Source organism: Apis florea, unplaced genomic scaffold (genome assembly GCF_048593485.1).
Source record: "Apis florea isolate Af1SG1 unplaced genomic scaffold, ASM4859348v1 contig_2492_pilon, whole genome shotgun sequence".
NCBI lineage: Eukaryota > Metazoa > Arthropoda > Insecta > Hymenoptera > Apidae > Apis > Apis florea.
Genome location: NW_028256593.1, coordinates 5,571,001 through 5,591,671, shown reverse-complemented (window position 1 = coordinate 5,591,671; position 20,671 = coordinate 5,571,001). Strand labels below are relative to the sequence as shown.

General features: G+C 26.2%; 3 protein-coding genes and 1 long non-coding RNA gene across 4 annotated transcripts; 2 read left to right on the top strand and 2 right to left on the bottom strand.

Annotated features, from left to right (window-relative positions):
- The first annotated feature begins 401 nt into the window (after window positions 1-401).
- nes (lysophosphatidylcholine acyltransferase 3 protein nessy) lies at window positions 402-5,687 on the top strand. The gene is made up of 8 exons (XM_003695379.4): window positions 402-694; window positions 2,038-2,145; window positions 2,492-2,614; window positions 2,878-2,993; window positions 3,172-3,342; window positions 3,475-3,711; window positions 4,014-4,322; window positions 4,474-5,687. The coding sequence occupies exons 1-8, from the start codon at window positions 613-615 to the stop codon at window positions 4,744-4,746; spliced, it is 1,419 nt and encodes a 472-aa protein (XP_003695427.2). The 5' UTR covers window positions 402-612; the 3' UTR covers window positions 4,747-5,687.
- A 1,954-nt stretch (window positions 5,688-7,641) lies between these two features.
- Window positions 7,642-12,273, bottom strand: LOC100868294 (uncharacterized). Its single transcript, XM_003695372.4, has 3 exons — window positions 12,195-12,273; window positions 8,377-8,841; window positions 7,642-8,210 (listed from the first exon to the last, which is right to left on the bottom strand). The coding sequence occupies exons 1-3, from the start codon at window positions 12,207-12,209 to the stop codon at window positions 8,115-8,117; spliced, it is 576 nt and encodes a 191-aa protein (XP_003695420.1). The 5' UTR covers window positions 12,210-12,273; the 3' UTR covers window positions 7,642-8,114.
- Window positions 9,982-11,096, bottom strand: LOC147657965 (uncharacterized). The gene is made up of 2 exons (XR_015291426.1): window positions 10,832-11,096; window positions 9,982-10,753 (listed from the first exon to the last, which is right to left on the bottom strand). It is a non-coding gene; the product is annotated as an uncharacterized LOC147657965 (long non-coding RNA).
- Window positions 12,274-14,581: 2,308 nt separating the features above from the next.
- LOC105735989 (dynein beta chain, ciliary-like) lies at window positions 14,582-20,660 on the top strand. Its single transcript, XM_031917658.2, has 16 exons — window positions 14,582-14,778; window positions 15,479-15,709; window positions 15,787-15,894; window positions 15,976-16,189; window positions 16,269-16,421; window positions 16,508-16,716; window positions 16,809-17,036; window positions 17,233-17,436; window positions 17,676-17,867; window positions 17,952-18,161; window positions 18,373-18,647; window positions 19,398-19,516; window positions 19,596-19,913; window positions 20,006-20,078; window positions 20,224-20,397; window positions 20,501-20,660. Exons 1-16 carry the CDS (start codon window positions 14,650-14,652, stop codon window positions 20,658-20,660), a joined length of 2,997 nt encoding a protein of 998 aa, XP_031773518.2. The 5' UTR covers window positions 14,582-14,649.
- The last annotated feature ends 11 nt before the right edge of the window (window positions 20,661-20,671 follow it).

Genomic DNA, 20,671 nt, shown 5'->3' with positions numbered 1-20,671 from the left:
GAAATAATTATAATAAAAAGAAAAACAAAGTTAAAAAATGTTTTTATATATTTAATTTATTACTATATTATATTTTTTAAATAAATTATGCCATTATAGTTAATTATATAAGAAATAAGCAAATAAAATTACAATAAAATCTATTTAATGAATTAATAATAAAACCAATAAATTAATAAATAATAACAATAGCAAGTAAATATTTACTATCATTTTCAGGTGTTCTTAAATTTATGAAAATTTTGCTTTGAAGTTTCTTAATTATTTTATAATAAATTAAATTAATTTTAAAAAAGAGATTTTTAAAATAGTAATATTTGTTTTAATATAATTTCCGTTTTTATAACTTTTAAAAATTATAAAAAGTTATTTTTCATGATCTTATCAATTTAATGATTTTTAGAACACACAATAAAATTCTCTGTGCATTGTGATTTAGTATCGATCTATTCTCTAACCTTCTAGTATCTCTAACCTTAAAACTTACAAGTTATAATATTGCATAATTAATAAATTTTTATCTACTTATTCTTTATAAAAAAAATTTTATAATATTATAAAATTGATGTAAAGAAGTCGAAGCATAATTTCAAAAATATTAAAATATTAACAATGTTTAACATTGTATCATTCTTCTCTGAACATTTAAATGTACCTGAGGCTGCAACTCGTCTTTTTTTCTCCATTTTAGTTGGTAAATAGATGCTAATATTTTCAAATATATTTTGTTCTTTTTCTTTCTTACAAATCCTCAATTATTTTTCTCATTTTTATTTTTTTTAATTATATATACCTATATAAAATACTTTAATCTTTGATCTTATTACATTTGCATCATTAATTAGTTATAATTAGTTTTCAATTCATTACGTATTATTGTTTAATAATTATACTTAGTTTATTTTAATTTTTAAGTTTAAAGTTGTTGTCACATTTTTAGAATGATTTGAGAATGTACTATCTATCATTTAAAAAATTAAAAATAATATTTTTATATGAAGTAAAAAATCTTTTATAAATATAACTATTTATAATAAATATTTATTGATATTAATATTTGCTTAATTAAAGAAATATTTATAGATAAAATGGCAAAAATTTTTTCAAAAATAATTAATAATAAAAATGATTATTTCAAACAAAAATTTGATTTTGATTTAATTATTTAAGCTTTAATTAATGTTTTTATATTAATAAAATTTTTTTTATTATTTATCAAGCTTTAACTATAATGATTTTAATATATGATTTTTGATATTTTCAAGTTCTCTTTATTTTTCAAACTTTTGGACGATAGATATATATATATTCTATTATTACACATGCGTGTACAAGATTTTAGTAGTTCCCGCGTAAAGAAATTATGTTTATTCTATCTTCTAAATAACTTTTCTTTTTTCTTTTTCTATTAACCTAATCTAATCTATTAATATCGTTTACGCATGTTAATATATTTGAAAATAAGATTCTTCAAAAATTGAGTTAATTTTTAATTAATTTTCGTAAATACACATATGCTTTGAAGGAAAATTATTCTTGATTAGTTTCAATAAAAATATTCTTGTAAAACGATCTTTGCAAAAAAATTTACAGAGCAAATTTCTTAAAAGTTTTATTTTCAAATATATTTGCATTCTTAATTTTTGCATTATTATTTCTATTTAACTAATAAGTTTTTCTTTATATTTTCTATATTTCTATATATTTTTAATGTGTCATATATTTTCGTTCTTTTTTTAATTAAGTTTTTTATTTTTATTTTAGTATTATTTATATTTTATTTATATCTTAATATGTTATAATAAAAATTGTAAAATCATATTAATATTTATAATATTTAGATATTCAAGAATTTATTGTAAGAATTTTTATGTATTCATTTAAGAGTAAACTTTAAAATTATTAAAAAATATTAGCGACTTAAAATTTCTTAAATATTAATATTTATAAGTAAATATGCATGAAATGAAACATTTAAAAATATTCTAATAAAGCTTGATTTGTGTAATCATGATGTAATTATAATTAAAATTTCAGGATTTCCAATCGCCTTCATTCATAGATATACTTTATATGGAAAATATCCAATATATCAACATATATTTTTTATAACCTGTGGTGTTTCGATTTGCTTGTGGAATTTTGGTAATTATTTGTCTTCAACAAATAGTATTGAATACTAAAATTGCCAAACTTGTCAAAATGATATAAGTTTCAGGTTTTCATTAAAAACATTTAATTTTTATAACAAAATTAAATTTAATATTTACTATATAGAAATATAATCTAATAAATTAAATAAGAAAAATATTTTTTATTTTTATTTTGTAAATAAATTTTTTTTGTCTTATTTTTATTTTCTGAAAAAAATGTATAAATTAATTATTTAATTAATTATGGTATATATTAAGTATAATTTTCAGTCGCGAAAAATATATTTTTGAATAATTATGTAAGGAATAAATTGGTTATGAATATATTATTATTACAGGACTTAATCTATTTCATTCAGGACTAGCAGTGTATACCACTTATAGCATTTTAAAATATATTGGTGGTTCTTCTTTGGCAGTTTTTATTATTTTTGTCTTCAACATGGTTTATCTTTTTTGTGGTATGAAAAAATAATATATCTATATATACATATAATATAATAATTCTTATATAATTTTAAAAAATTTTAAACAATTATACAATTCAATAATTATATCACATTTATTTACATGTATAAATAATTTATAATATATTATAATTTCATATAATATATTGTTGATTCATATGAAATTTTGTACATAATAAATATAATAATAAATATATCATTAGAATGACATGATTTATATATTATTAGAAAATATTAATTGTTTTTATTGTTAATAGGATATTATTTAACAAGTACACGTGAATATGATATAAAATGGACAATGCCACAATGTGTATTAACTTTACGATTAATTGGTATCGCATTCGATATGTTAGATGGCCAAAAACCCGAAGTACGTAAAGAGCAATAAATAATATAATGCGATAAATATCTTTAATTCTTAAATAAATAAGCTAGTTAACAAAAGGGATTAGATTAAGATTGAAGTTAAATATAATTACGAAAAATAAAAAACAAAAGAATTGTTTTTTATAAAGAACAACTTTAATTAATGAAATTATCCGTTTCAGGAATCATTGTCCATACAACAAAAGCAAGTGGCCTTAAAAGATCATCCAACGTTTTTGGAGATTGCAGCATTTTCATATTTTCCAGCGTCATTTATAGTTGGACCACAATTTAACTTGAAAAGATACTTAGATTTTGTGCAAGGACGGTATACATCGATTAATGCGGATGGTGTAAGTCATATTAAAATATTGATTAAATATTGAAAAAGATTGAAAAAAGATCGAAAAAATCCAATATATTTCTCTATAATAAAATATAATAATTAAATTAAAAAAAAAAATAATTTAATTTTTTTACTTTAGAATTTTATAGTACAAGAAATTGAAATTCATAATTCTATCTTGCCTGGTATTTTTAAAATGTTTCTTGGAATCGTATACATGATACTTCATCAATTAGGAATTTGGTACATACCTCATGAATATATTTTAAGTATGGAGTTTCGACAGCAATTCTTTTTGAAACGTATTTTTATTATTGGTTTATGGGGTCACGTCAATCTGTATAAATATGTTTCTTGCTGGTTATTGGCTGAAGGGGTAAGAATACAAATATATAAAAATATATTATTAATTATCATATAATCATATGCATAAATCATATGCATATTATTTATTTTTTTATTCAAATATGTTATGATTATAGTAGATGTATTGAATATAAATTAAATACAAAATAAATATATATAAAAATAAATAAGAAAATAAAAAATTAGAAAATTTTTTCAAATTCATGTTTATTAATTTGTTAATAGATTAGAATTTATTAACGAAATATTTATTTATTATTTATTTCGTTTTAAAAATAAAATATATCTAATAAAAGATATTTTTTATTTCAGGCTTGTACAATATTTGGTTTATCTTATAATGGAAAAGATGAAAAAGGTCGTCCTCTTTGGAATGGTTGTACAAATGTTGATGTGTTAAAATTTGAAACAGCAACTAAATTTAAGCATTATATTATGTCATTTAATATAAATACCAATATTTGGTGTGCGGAATATATTTACAAACGATTGAAAGTTTTCGGATCAGTAACCTGTAGTCAAATTATGACATTGCTTTTTCTTGCGGTATGGCATGGAGTTCATTCAGGATATTATTTTTGCTTTTTCCTCGAATTTATCATCATGTATGCTGAAAGAGATGTAAGTATGGCAATTTTATTTTTTTATATAATGATAAATTAATAATTATTTATTTAAACGATATTCAAGTGAATCATTACTTAATTGTTTAATTAATAATTTCATATTTTAGTATTCATTCTCATACTATTATCTGTATTAATTTTTGTAGTTAACCAAAATATTGAAGAAGCAAGAGAAATTACAGAAATTATTAGAAAATCGTCTAGAACTTAGAATTCTCGTATGGATTTTCTTGCGTCTACACACGTTTGCTTTAATGGGTTATTGTCTTGTTTGTTTTACATTTTTATCATACTCTATTTATCATCAAGTTTATTCTTCCTTATATCACTATGGTCTCCTAATTTATCTAATTTATTCTCTTGTATCTGTATCAATCAAATTTTTTTTTTTTAAGAAACACTTAAAACAACTTGAGTAATAATTCTGAATAAACATATATTTTTTAATGATATTGAAAACAAGTAAAACAAGTAATACAATAATAATAAGATGAAAAAATAATGAAAAATAATTCGATTTCAAATATCGGAATGCCAGAACTATTTATATATTTTTGAAAAGACAATTAATAATAATAAAATATACAATAAATTTTTTATAAATAATAGAAAGCTATACGTACAAATGAGAAAAAATTTATTGTATTTAATTATTTAAAAAAAAGAAAATTTTTATTATTATTATTATTTAGTGAATATTTTTTTAAAATATCAAACAATTTAATTGATAAAAATTTATTAAACAAAAGTTTAATAAATTTCAATTCAAAGAATAAAAAATTTTGTGATATAAAAAGAAATTGAATTTGATTATATATTTTTAAGTATTTTAAAAAATTATATTAAAAAAATATTTATACTTAATTATGTGACTTATACTTAATTAATATTAATCAGTAAAAACATTTTTAATGTTTATTATTCAATGCATAATTGATATAATTTAAATTCAATTTTGATATTACATTTATTAAAATATACGTAAAAAATAATTTTTTTTTTATTTTACAAAAGAAAACATTCATTTTTTTTTAAATATTATTTAATTAACGAAGAATATTTTTATAAAATTTTATTTAATAATATATGAAGAATTTTAGGTATAAAATAGGATGAAAAATGCCAAATACTTACTATAAAAATTAGACAAACGAATTTTTTTAATAATTTAAACAAGTTATTGAAATTTATAAGTTTGTTTTGATTAAATTATTGTATAATTGAAATTGTATAATTTGATATTGTTTAATTTGATATGTGTCACTATATACTGTACATATCTTTCTATTTTTATTAAATATATATATTTATATATTTATAAGTTTATAGTGCCAAAAATAAATTAAAAAATATACGAATAGTATTGATATATATTATTATGCTCGAAATAATTGATTTATAGTCGTTGAAGTATCATTCAAGAATACTATTCAAGAAATCGAAAGATGCATTGCATATTTAACAATTTTCGTGTTATTGTTATCGAAAACAAGTAATGAAACAAGTAATGAATCAGGGGTACATATTATAGTGATTGATATATTTATGAACTTAAAATTACGAATTTAATAAAAAGTTTCAACCGGTTAAGAAATTGTATAAAATATGATATATTTGAAATCAAATTACTTATTTATTTGAAGATAATAATATATATTTTAAAATTTTTTTTTTGCATAATATTGTATCGCATAAAAGTAAGTTTAATTATAAATACATTTGAAAAAAAAAAAAATATTAGATTGAGTAATAAGTTCTTTCATTTATGAGATTTATGTATTCTAATGAGGAATACATTATTTCAAGATATTTTTTCCAAAAGTTTATTTATCTTTCAATAATGTGTTTAAATTTATCTTCAAATATGTGTTTAAATTTAGTAAAGATAGTTCAAATGTGTTATGATTGTTAATAGATTTTTTAAATTAGATATATAACTATAATAGAATCTCTGTTATCTCAACTGATACAAAAATGAAACGATACTGATAAAATTTTCAGAAATAATTCTATAATTATATTATTAATATTATTTACAAAAAGATATTATTTACAATTAATGATGAGGGATAAAATAAGAAATAAATAAAGATTGATGATGTAATATTTATAAGAATTAAAAAATAGTACTGAAATAAAATGATTATATAGTAGATAAGAATTTTGTAAAAATAGGGAAAAAATGATCTACGATTGAAATGATTAATTACAAAAATAAAAAATTATCTTTAACATTGAAAAAAAAATTATTTAAAGAAAAATTGTTAACTTGTTAATTTAAAAAAATATTTTATATTTATATTTATTTTATATTTAAGATTGAAAAATTTTTTTATTATATATTTTTACCAGACAGTCAATCAAAGTTATTATCAATGAATATACTGCTTGCCAAAAAATTAAATTGCCAAAAGACAATAATAAAAAACAAGTATTATATAAAAAATAGATTATTCTTTAATAAAATAATGTTAGCATTTAATCGAAGGTTGTCTTATTTTTGAATATTTATTTAAAATTCCACGATAATTTATTAATATGAAATTATTTGAAGAGAAAGAAAGATATGAGGATACATATCTAAAACTATTTGATAATGAAAAAAAAAAAAAGTTATAGAATAAATAAATGTGTTAAATCGTGAAATATAATAAAATCAAAAGTATATATATATATATATATATATATATTGTATAATTAATTAGATGCGATTTTTTTATAAAAATAAAAATATTCAACTGTTGTAAATGTTAAACAATTTACGAATGGACTTACTACTCAATTTAATGTATCAAAATATATAAATACTTAAGTAGATGTGTATTTATATTCAAACAAAAAAAAGCATAAAATGTTTAAATAAATTTTGTTTAAAGTTTAATTGTTCACAAAAGAAATCTGCGTAAATGCGTGAAATATTTTTATAGGTTATTCGAGTCAAATGAATAATTTTTATAAAAAAATTTTTAATATTAAAGTAGATTTAAAATTTTTCTATAAATATATACGTATAAATCATTTTGAAACAGTCAACCTATTTACATAATTTATAAATGTACTTATATAATAATAAAATAATTTTTTGATACATTTGTATATCCAGAATTATACATATAAATATATTCTATTTCAAGTTTTTTCAAATTTCAATTAATTTTATACGAATTAAATTTTTATACGTTATCCAATTTTTTTGTTATTTAGTTTTATAAGAAATGTTGTAATTATAATCTAATGCGCGTACCAAATGTACTGATACTTTTCAGATTGTAATTTTTACGAGGAGAATACATATAAAAATAATAAAATAAAAATTTCTACAAAAGTACAAATAGCTTTATTATTAAAATATACATACATCTGTTATAAACATCTTCACATGCCATTAATTAGAAATTCCCAAACTCTTACTACACCTGATAATCCTTTGTGAACATATCTCTATAAACAATATTGGTATTTGCATGAAAGACATTTTTTTTTTCAAATAGCTAATAGAAGAGTATAAATAATAACGGTATGGAAAAAGTGGTGTACATAAATTGTACACGCAATGGAATTTACGTTTAATGATATTGGATATCGAAAAATCTCTTTAACATGCAGGTATTTGCAAAGATGAGCAAATCGTTTAAATTTAATTGAAAACTCTATAAAAATTTTATAATTGTACTCTTTTGACGATTAAATTACTGAAAATTTCAGAGTGAAAAAGTATTTCTCTAATTCGCGTGTTTCATAATATTTGTTTCATAAAAGATTCGTAGACCATTCCTAATAAAATTATTTAATAAGGTCCGCCAGGGCTTGATGGTGGAGCTCCGTAATTATCCGAAGGGGGCGATTGCGCTGGAGGTCCATATTCCACGTTTTGAGATTCTTTCTGTAACGTCAACAAATAATCGAGCTTAAGTAACAAATTATTGAAACGAATCGCGAAATTGTAGAGGATCACGAGTTCGTGTGTAAGAAAAGAAAAAAAAAAAAAAGACAGTTTTTTACTATCGAATAAAAATAATTAAAATCATAGCTCCACGAGCGAATTTTACCTGTGTCTTGTATCGAATGAAGTAGACTTCCGGCTTGCTAGGCTGCGTTGGCGCTTGAGTGGGAAGAACCACTTCTGGCGCTTCCTCCGGCTTCTTCACAAGAACGTAGATCAAAGTCTTCTCCTCGTCTTGGGGCGGCAATGGTGGCAGAGCCGGTGCCGTTGGCGTTGGTGGAGTCGGCGCCTTTATGAACACGATCTTGTAATGTTTCTGCGGTGGTGCCGCGGGCGGTATGTATTTCGGCGGTTTGTACTCCGGAGCTTCTGGAGGCGGCACGTGGACGTAAACGTGTTTGTGGACGACGGGCTGTTGCTGGGGCGGCCCGTACCGATCTGGAAGCGAGGGGGGACCGTAATTACCGGACGACAAACTGCCTCCATTCGATGGGGGGAAGTAGGAGCTGGGCGGTTCCGGTGCTGGCTTCGAATATACCCCCGCTGTACAAGCTACTAATAGTAGCGTGGCCTGAAAACGTTTTAAACAATTAATCGATTTATCCATCTTGTTAGAAGAGAAGTTCGGAAATATTCCTCTTTCCTTAATTTCCTTCGCAATGTGTGTACGTTTCACTGGTGTTACATTAGATATACCGTTAGATAATTTTCAAGAGAACATAGGAAAGACGTCAACGTCAAACGTTTCAAACCTGTTTCAAATAGACTAGACATTGCACTCGCTTTCGATTTCGCGCGCGTTGCGATTATCACCTTCTCCTTCTCCAACGTGTTATTATTCAAATCGAGAAGTCTTACGTGATTCAATTAAGCACACGTTGCGTTGAAAATCTGTCACACAGAAGCGTGACACCTTTTATATTTAGCGAGTGACCAAGGAAAAATGTAATTTCAATAAGCGTGTCAAATTGCAAATTAACGTCGTATATCCTTTCATTTGATTTATATATATATATATATACGTACACGTATGCGTACGACTTCGGAATATATTAATAAATTTGCTTAATTAATTCGAGAAGAGGGGGAATTAATCCGACGTTTCAAATTAATTTTTTCTCACCGCTGGAATTAAAAATTCACACTTTAATAAATGAAAATAAAAATTCATTACGAAATATGTAATGTATTACGATTAATATATCTGTTGGCCACGATCGGACAACAACGAAGTAATGTAAATGCTTTGATTTTATTTTTATAAATTGTTAATAAATAATTTTTTCTTTTTAAATATCGATGTTAAACTCGTGAAGGGATGAAGAGATGAAGAGAGAGAGAGAGAGAGAGAGAGAGAGAGAGAGAGAGAGAGAGAGAGAGAGAGAGAGAGAGAGAGAGAGGAGAGAACAAAGAGACGACGATATAATTAAGATGTCACTATCTAATTATTTCCAGTGAATAGATATGAAAAAATAAGTAGCACCTTTTACTTTTACTCTCTTAGCTTTCCCCTTTCCCCAGTTTCCTCGCTCTGTTTTTTCCTCTCTTTCAAAGGGAGAATTTGCAGTATTGTTTCTTGAAAGAAGGTGTAATTATCTGTTTATTGGCTTGATTACGAAACTGATTGAATAATTTATTCGGTAGCAACTCGAATTTTATATATAGTTTTTATAATTAAAATAGATAACCGCTAAATTGTAACAACGATGCGTTTCTTTCAAACATTTAATTAATTAATTATCATACAAATGATATTTTACTTGGATCTTCTAATTAAGTTTACATTTTTCATCATTTTATTCATCCTATTTCATTCCATTCTTTACGCGATATTAAATGAATAAAAATGAGTAAACATGCTTTCTAAATTTATTATTCTTTTTTAATTATTATTCTCTATTACGTTTTCATCGAAAGATACTTTAAAAAAAAAAAAAAAAAAACAAAATTGATCTTTACATGTCACATTGATTAACAAAGAAATAATTTTCGAAAGTAATCGTTAAACACGTTTATCGTAGAATTTAATTCCCACGTCATTTACCGTCCTTAAAATTATTAATCCTTTTTTTTTTCTATTATTTTCCACTATTTAAAGAAAAATTGGTTCGTGAATGGAGCGAAGTTAAAATTAAAATAAGGCGTAGATAATCCGCTGACGCAGTTTCCACGAATTTTAGTTTCCTCGTTGCATCCACAGGATGGTGAGGTTAGCGTTACGTAAGCGTTACAATTTAACACGCTAGAAAATTGGTTGCGAAAGCAACGTTCTCTGCGTTTCTAGCACGTGTAAGTACGTGTATATACGGATTGGGTTGTACTTGGTCAGATGCACTCGGAATACACGATCGACTTTCTTCGTGAAAACAATTCGGTTACTTTCGAATTGAACAGTGGACCATCGTCGTTAATTTCCTCTCTCACTCGTTCGTTTCGAGATACACGTGCGTTCGACGTCGATGAACTTTTTCTTCCTTATTTCACTGATCGAAATAAATGGGAAATGTATAGTCAATTATAAATATGCACCGTAATTTGCAATGTAAAATTAGCTATCTTACCTTGATGAACTTTATAATATACGTTTTTTTTTTTATAGAGATAATTTAAGAGTTCGTTCGATTCTTTTTTTTTTTTTTTTCATAGTATTCGATGAAATTATCTATACATTTTTCAATTTATTTATTTTTATTTATTTATTTTTTTTTTTAAATTGATCTATTAATTTTTTCTTTATTCTTCTCGTAAATGTTTGCATAACATTTTAAAACAATTGTAATCTTCATTCCTTGATCTATTTATATAGAAATATATTGAGATAAAAATCTATATATAATGAAAGAAGCATTAAAAATTGCTGATTTAATAAAAATATTATTACTTTTGATGTTTAATCGAATATCACATTCATCATAAAGAATGGAATGAAATAATTTTGTAGATATGAAATTCTTCTCATTTATTTTTCTCATTAGAAATGTGTTAAAAAGTGTGATCAAAGTTTTTAATCAAAGAAAAGTTGAATAAAGAAATCGTTACCTCGAAATAATAAATTTCTTTCAGCGTTTTCGAATAAATTCTCTTCTGTTGTTATATTTAGAGCGGAAAATGAAGTTGGGTGTTGAGTTAAATAGGATATTTTTTTGCTCGATTTCCTTTGACTTTACAAACGCAATAATAAACAGACTTTTTAAGCCAAAAAACATTTATACGTTTTACTTAATTTCATTTTATTTTAAAAATAAAAAATTTTTTTAAATAAATGCAATTTTTCAATTAAAAAAAAAAATTCAATTTTAAATTTAACGAATGCATAATAAGATAATAAATAAAGATATCAATTATATCTCGAATAAATCATACCTACGTAGAATGATGGGAAAGCAAAGCTTACATACGGTAGTGAACAAATTCCGGAAGAGATCGAATCATCCGAATAGTTCAACAATCACTGATTCCGAAAGAATGAGTTACAAATAAAGTGGTTAAAGATATATCTATTGTCTTTTGTCTGAGCACAAATTACGAAACAAATTTGTTCGAAGAATTTTTACAATTAGATCTTTCACTGTATCCACTGAAAATTCGTCCAATAAATTATCGTCGTACGAAATTTCGAATGTTTAAATTAATAACTCGGAATTACATGTGAATTAAAAACTTGATGTGAGTAAAAATTCACAGTAATGATTAATATATTACACAATTTTCATAGAATATAATAAAAGATTCGATAACCATTTGTTATTTTGATTTAATCACCAAGACGAAGCTAGAAAAGGTACGGTCAGTCTTAGAGGAAAAGTGTTTACCCCTAATTGAACTCCATATTAGGTCTTTGACCAATAGCAATCGACGATAGCCAATTAACGATAATAACGAGAAGTTAGGAGAAACACGACGAGAAGGAATCGAACAACTCACCAGGTGGAGCAACATGGTTGAATTTCGCGGCGACCGAGAGGTAGATGTCGCAAAGGAGAACGTCTTTCACCGACGATCTTTCACAGTTGTGTCGGCTGGATCGACACATTCGGACTTTTATACGGGCCCGAAGAGGGGAAAAGGAACATCCTCGATCCTCTTTCTTCGCTTATTCGATCATCGATCGGACGATCTTCGTTCAGGGGGCTACGTAACCCTGATCTTATTAATGGCATCCCTAGATTTTTCGTATGTATAATAGAAGCGAAATTTGTAGCGGGAATTGGCGCTATTCAAGCGGCGCGATCGAAAGCGTAAACAAAGGATCCGTTTCATTCATTCGTCTATTTTAGTTTAATTAATTTAATATAAACGCTTTCGCGTTTCGCTTAGATCATTATCGAATTGTATCGAGTTGTAGTTGAGATTCTATCGACGATGTAATTTACTACTTTCATTTTTTACGTTTCTTCATTCGTTTTTGTTTAAATTAATCGAGTAAGGTAGGCCACTCGCCAATTGAAATTCAGATATGCGAAACAATTTAGTTTCAAGACGTAAACCTTTGAATTCGAAAACAGATAAAATTTCATTCGAATGAAAGTGAGAAAAGTTAAGGTATAAAATTGGTAATGTATTTATATAGGACCGAATATTTAAAGGAAAGTTTAAGTGTGGCAAGTAGCGCCATTACGTTTAAACGGCATATTACAGATCGATGTTTTCTAACCATATATATATATATATATATATAAAATCTATTCTAATCTTCCTTCCTATATCGTAATCATGTTTTCAATGCATTTTTTTGATAGATTATAAATCAAACTGTTTCGAATTATTTTTATAATCAATCATCTCGTCAGTTTGCAACTTTATAAAGGATAATGACCCACGGATCGAAAGATCATCATACTAAATAACTGTAAATGTGCGCATAGATCGTTCCAAGAGATTACGACAAATCAAAGTCTGATTACGCGAAAGCATATTGAGCAAGCGAGCATGGATGCGCAGCGGCTCGTACGTCACCGATCGTAAAAAGATTTGTACGATATTTGGTGAGTCGGATGAGTGGATGATCGGGCGACGATTCGAATCTGGCTAGGTTACGTCGGAAGAACGTCCTTGATATCGGCCTAAATTCCTATGGGCGCATTCAAGCATTTTCTCCGTAACGTAATTCCAGAGGCAAAAGAGGAGAAGACGAGCGAAAGTGTGTGGTGCCGGGTATGGTGGCCCTCACGGTGAAAGTCAAACTAATTACGAGACAAGCATGGGCGCACGTAAGCTGGCCGGAGAGCCGGCGTTGCAAAACAATCCTCTTCGCTACGAATATTAACCCGGAACACCTGCCGCTTTCCACTCCCGAATCGAGCTCCCTTCCTCACTCTCCAGGAACATTCGACATTGGTCCGAGATTCATTTGCTCTTTCGCCTTGACCCTCTCGTCGAAATCCAAAATATTCAATAATCTTTCATTTTTTTTTCTTTTTTTTTTTTTCCCCTTTGACAAATTTAACAAATTTTAAAACTAATATGTATCTTTTAAAGAGAATACATATTGGAAAATATTTAATTTTTTTTTATTCTTATATGCGTCTTTTTAAGTTTTCATGGTTAAGGTTAATGGAACTAAATTTACCGGTTTAGTTCAATTGAGTTCCGAATAGATGTCGTCGTTTTTTGTCAACATTTCGCAACGTTCTACATACATATCTACAGTACGGCTACAGATCTTACGTTTCAACTTTTCAACCAGTTATATAAATATCATTAGGTCGTAGTTGATCTTTAAAAGTGTGTATATATATTGATTTAAATACTTATATTCTGTTTTGTTTGTCGATGGTTACTTATGACGTAAGAATTAATATTAATCATGAGTTTCAGTATCACTAGTAAAATTTTATAGATAAAAAATATTGAAATATACTTGCGAAAACATAGGAATTTACAAAATAAATACGTGTATACATATTGTATATTTTATTATTTGCAAAGAAGTGAAAATAAATTAACATCTCGATGCAAATAGAAAGATCGAAGATCTACTAGTTACAAGGAAGAGCGTTAATACATTTGATTATGTCAAACATTTTAACGTTACTCGACACTAAACAATTATTTCATATTTCATTGTTTAACGCATTCGATATTTCGTTTCGATATTTTTACATAATCGTAGATATTAGCCGTTAATTAGACAAAATCTTTAAAATTCAATACTTTGAAAGAACAAAAGAACGATTTGAAAATCGTCTATATTTGGATTTAAAAATAGTGTGAATTTATTCGAGATTATATCACAAAAGAAATCTCTGAAGATATCTATTTTTCCATTATATGAATCGTCATTTTTTTTTTTTGTACGAACATATGATAAAGTACGTATTCGAATTATAATAACAAGAAATGCTAGATTTAAGGTAGTAAATAAAGTGGTAAACAAAAAATGGAGAGAAAGGATGATGAGAAAAAAGATGAGGATCCACGATTGGAATATATGTTTAATTATCTTACGCTTTCGAGGAAATTAAAAATCGATAGATGGACGAAAATGTTGGCACATGCAGAATATAAGGTAATTTCCATTTTATTTACATGTTTCAGCTGGAAAAACTAATCAAATATTTTATTTAAATTATTGCATACCTTTCAATTTCTTCGGTCACATATCTATTATGTAAGAGATCCAAGTTTCTTTCGTTCAAACTTTTCATTTCGATTTTCATCTAAATTTTTATTAGATATCTAAAAGGTCACGGATAATAAATCTAATACCATTGTAAATAACCTCGTAAAGGAAATGTCAGTTTGACTTCAATTACGCGATCGTACTGGACTAAAGGCAACGAAATTCTTCGTTGTCCGATTAATAAATCTTTGATTTCGTTATAATTTACATGATACTGATCGACGAGAAAAAATGCTTGTTAAAATATATATAATGTATTTTCTTAAAAACATTTTTTGCTTACTACATGTTATATAAATAAGATAGATTTATCAAAGGATGTGATGAAGTTAATTAAATAGATGAATCGAAAATTTTTACTCGCAATTTCGTTGATCGTTCTCGCGTGAGAATTGTCAATTCATTTTTTTAAAATTTGTCCATTATTTTTTCGAAATACATCGCACGAAGAGCATTGAATGAATAGCGTGGCCATTATATCACTTTCGATTTCTATAGAGATAATCGTTGAAAGAAGGAGATTTTAAAAATGAATTTCTTTTGTTCGTTATTTCAATAATGACTGAATTATTCAACTTTCGTTCAGGATTTAATTATGAAGTTCTTAACTACCCCATCGGAGATGGTTCTCGTGTTGCAATTGACACCCGCCAATGTGTTGATACCTCTACTCGAAATAACGCAAGCCAAGAGAAAGCAGACGTACTTCTTCAAGAAGAAACCCCAAGTGATCACCGAGGATAATTACAAACAATTGTTGATACCGGGTGACATGGCGCCGAATCCGATCGAGGAATTAGCCGTGCTCGTCGAGCAGGTTCTCAAACATTATTTTTCCTTACATTCCATTTACATTTTCGAAAATTTCTATTTCATTTTCTTTTCCAATTCCAGGCATACGTACCTATGCTATCTAATCCAAAAAATCATATTGGTTGGCCGGAAGTAGTTCGTAAAGATGTCAAAAAGCAAGTATACAATCTTCGAACTTTAATATGGCAGGTAAAAAAGAAATATATAAGTATAGGTAATTTAATTATCCCAAGCGAATTGAAACGAGATGAATGAAACTTAAAAATTTAGGTTAGAGGAAAAATAACGGGAAAAACTCTGCTACCAATGCCGATGGATATCGAAGAAATTTTGGATCCAAAATTTTATACCGACGTGGACATATCTAAACAACTTAAAGTAAAGAGTAATATAGAAGAAATTGTGGTAAAATGGGCGACTCAGATTAACGAGATTCTTAACGAAGAGTTTAAATTTTCGAAAGATGGAAAATTTCCTATATCCGGTAATCATTTTATTTCATTTTTTTAAATGGCAACGCTATTTTTTAATAAACAATTATTCTTTTATTCCGCTTCATTTAGAATTGGATTATTGGAGTATGAGATTAAAGAATATGGAATCCATCTATTTTCAACTGAAAGATCCAAAAGTGAAACAGATAGATTTAGTTTTAGAGAAAACGCAAAGTCCTTACTCGCAATATTTCAAAAATTTAGTGAACAACGTCACCGCGGGTAAGCGAAAAGTTGCAAATAGTAAGGCAAAATTATGATATCGATATTTCCTATTTTTTAAATAACTTTTACTCGAATTTTTTCAGCATTATTAGAAACTAGAGATATCAATCTTTATTTAAAGCCTCTGAGGAGTTATTTCCAAGATATCGAAACGGTCGAATTTAGAGATATATTGTCAAAAGTAAAGATATTGTTGCATTGCGTTTGCTTAATGTGGGCTAATTCGAGATTCTATACTCTCGAAAGAGTTATTGCTCTGTTACGAGAAATTTCAAATTTGATCATTTCTCAGGTACGTTTAATTCGTGTAACATAAATATAATATTGTAATATTTATCATTATCATTATATTAAATTGATGAACTCACATTTATATCTTTACAGGCAATAAAATATATAAATCCATCAACTTTATTCGAAGGAGACATTGATGATAATAAAGCGAAGATTGCCGAAGTATTACCATATCTTACTAATTATCAAGAACTATTTCGATCGTATAAGGAACGGATAGATATGTATTTCAAATCGGAGACTGTACCTTGGAATTTTCACGAGAAATTAGTCCTCGAAAGAATTCACTTGTTTGAGAAGAGACTTAAAGAAATCGAAGTTTGTTCAAAAATAATTATGTATACATGTATTTTTTTTTCATCAGGTCGCATACAATAATTTTATTATAAATTATAATTTGTTTTATTTAAATCTTGACAATCTTGATTGATTTTCAATTTTTGTTTCTAATAATGAATTATAGGCTATTTTGTATACGTAACAAGTGTAATTATGATAATTTTTTATTATACAGTCGTTATTTGACACAGTACAAGATTATTTCAAACTAGAGAGGATAGAAATTGCTGGTTTGAAAGGAAAATCGTTGCTTACTATGGTTGAAAAAATTTACGAAGAATTTCTTAAATTGTATCAACATTTTGGAGAGTTGCCTTATGAAGTTTTAACGCCCGAGGAAGAACAATTTAGTGAAGATTTGCAGAAATTTTTCAAGGAAGTAAGTTATCCTTTCTTATCCTTAAAAATTGAATAATTTTATTCAAGAAAAACAAAAAAAAGAAAAAAAAAAGAAAAAGTACAAATTTTAACGACAAGAAATATAGAATATAATTTCTCCAGAAATATTTTCAACATGTATAAATGTATAAACATTTTTATCTATTTATTTCAATTTTTAATTTGTTTATCTCTACTTTTTTTTTTTTTGATTAATGAAAATAATCATTGGAATGAAAGATAGAACAATATGATCGAAAATTGGCGAGCATTTTCGATCAGGCATTCGCCGAATGTCACAATTTAGAGGCGTATTTTAAATTTATATGGATAATGGGTACAATTGCAAATAGACCTTTAATAATGAGCCAACTCTGGCACAATTATGAAACGATTACTGCCAGAATAAATGTACATTTTGACAAAATAAAGGTAAGATTGAATCATTGTATTATTATATCATTAATTTCAATTTATAATTAATAACAATAATAGCTCATAATAATTGTATTACAGGTTTTATTCGATCAAAATTTCATATTCCCTGAGGAAAAGAAGCAAACCGGGATAAATATACATTTGCCTCCGGTGGTTGCATCACTGTGTTTATTAGTGAAACTTCGTCACAGAACTCGTTATCCGGTTGATTGTATCAGATTTATCGATCATCCTTTGATTACCGAAAAAATGGAGAGCGAACATAGAAGTAAATACGAGAAATTAATGGTAATAGTGGAATAATAAACAAACTAACAAATCAGTTAATTTTTAATATTTAATGGTATATTTTTGATTCATATACATGTATATGAATTACACATTCGTAATTGTTTATGTGAATGTCTCATAGTTTTATCATTTTCATTTGCTTTATAATCTCGTTAAAAAAAAAAAAAAAAAAGATTAGATATTTTGACGATATCTTTCTCTTTTTAAGAATATTATCGATGAGAAGGAAAGAGAAATATTCACCGCTTGGCAAGAACAATTGCCAGAAATTTGGGAAACGCATTTGTTGAAAACTCTTTTAAAAGTTGGAGACGATAGATTATTAGAATCAAATTTTGCCCAAGAATTAAAAACTATGTTGAGAGAAATCCGTTATATGACAATTATAAAGAAACCTGATATTCCCGAAGATGCCATAGAATTTTACAATAGATCACAATTCTTTTTCGATAGTACTTACAAGTTGAATTTAATAATAAATTGGTAAGTAATTGGTTTCAACTCTATGTAATTTTCTACGCTTTCTTTATTTAATTATAAAATTTGTTTTTAAATGAATTAATTTAAAATTGTATTATTTATTATATTGAAAATTTTAATTGTAATGATATAATTTTGAAACATATAGAAGAATATTACTTAATGAAAGAGTATTGAGTAATCTATCAAATCTTAATGATTTCTAATTATTTCAATATTTTCTAAAGATGATTCTTTTCGAACATAAAATAAACAGATCTATACGAGGTGTATTTGAATTAAATGTTTATAAAATTAATTACAGCAACAGCAAAATGTTGAAAAAGGTGTGATCATTGTGATGATTTAAAGATTGTAAAACTTTCTCTTTATTAGATGAATTGTCAACGGTAGTTTTATATGATTACTTTTATGGCTATACTATTATATTATATCTAAGATTATCTTTCCTACTTGAAATGTAAACCTCACCCACGATAATGAGCAGTCTTCCGATGAAGCGCCAATTTGACATACGTGTTTGGCATGTTTATCTTTATTGAGTCTTGAATATTTTCGATCAATACATCGATTCGCTTTTTATTTCACGCAAGTAAAATGTTTGCAAAAATTAAAGCTATATATATATTCATTTATTGAATATTCTGTATCTATATCTTTATATCTTTTGATCGAATATCAATCGAGTAGTTTTATTTGGATAAAAAACTTTGGAAAATAATTCGATTATTACATGATATATGTTTATTTCAGGTACAATAGAATACGAACTGAAAGCATTCCGGTAGAATTTCAATTGGTAAAAGACGAAGTTACGAACGTTGATAGTATAATCGATGATGGCCAAGAAAAATATAATTGGAATTCGGAAGGTAGAGAGTCTACTTTAAATTATGCTTAAAATATTTCAACAATATAATTTACATAATGTGCGAACAAATTATTATTTAGGAGTTATGGAGTACATCGATAATTTGTTAAAAATTATTTGGAAATTACACAGCAGATTGTTCCGTGCCCAAAATAATTTAAAAAATATTATGAATAATATGTATAGCTGGGCGATGATACCAGTTATTTATCGTAAAGATACCAGGGATGAGAATTTGTTGTCTCTAATCGATAAAGATGATAGATTCGCGGAAAGATTTGCGGAAATCGAATCAACGGCTGAACAATTGGAACAAATATTAAAGGAGAATTATAAATTATTTTTCGACTTGCTCCCGGAGCAATTCTATGATAGAGAAGACTTGGAATTGTTAGAGAGTAATTGTGCCATCATTTCTATTATAATTAGTTAACGAACTTTTTTTGATAAATGCCCTGATTTATTTGAATTATTTATTCCAATTATCTAGCTGTACAAGAGAAACAGGAAACAGAATTGGAGAAAGCAATAGCCGAAGAAGCTGTAGAACCTGAGATTCCAAAGTAAGATAAATTGTATTTTTTTTTTTTTTTATTGTATATTTTCCGTAGAAGAAGATAAAATGTAATCATTATATATTTTTTATATTCAATTAATTATTGAAAATTTAAATGATCGACAGAAATTTATATCAATTTTTTTATATAGACTGGAGGAGGAAATACCCGAAGACATATTATTAGAAGCAGAAGAAGAACAAGTGGAAGAAGAAGAGGAGGTCGACGAAGAAACGTTAGCAATGAGACGTGAAAAATGGCAACCTTATCTAGCTTATGTTGACAATTTAATTTCCAAAGGTCTTATTCAAGCGGTCTCCACTAGGTTATTAATAATTATTTTATCGATTTACCAAAGACATCATTATATCTCTTTTACGCAGTATTTTATAAAAAGTTAAAATATCAATTTATTACGTTTTTCGCAGTATTTGTTACATACTTGACGAAACTGATCCTGAAGGCGATATATATCCTTCATTTGAAATCCAAATGTGTTTAGAGGTGAATACCTTTGAGAATGTAGAAAAATTTGTTTTGGAAATTTATCGAAATAAAAGATTGATAATCGAGAGAAATTTTTATTAGTTTTCATTATA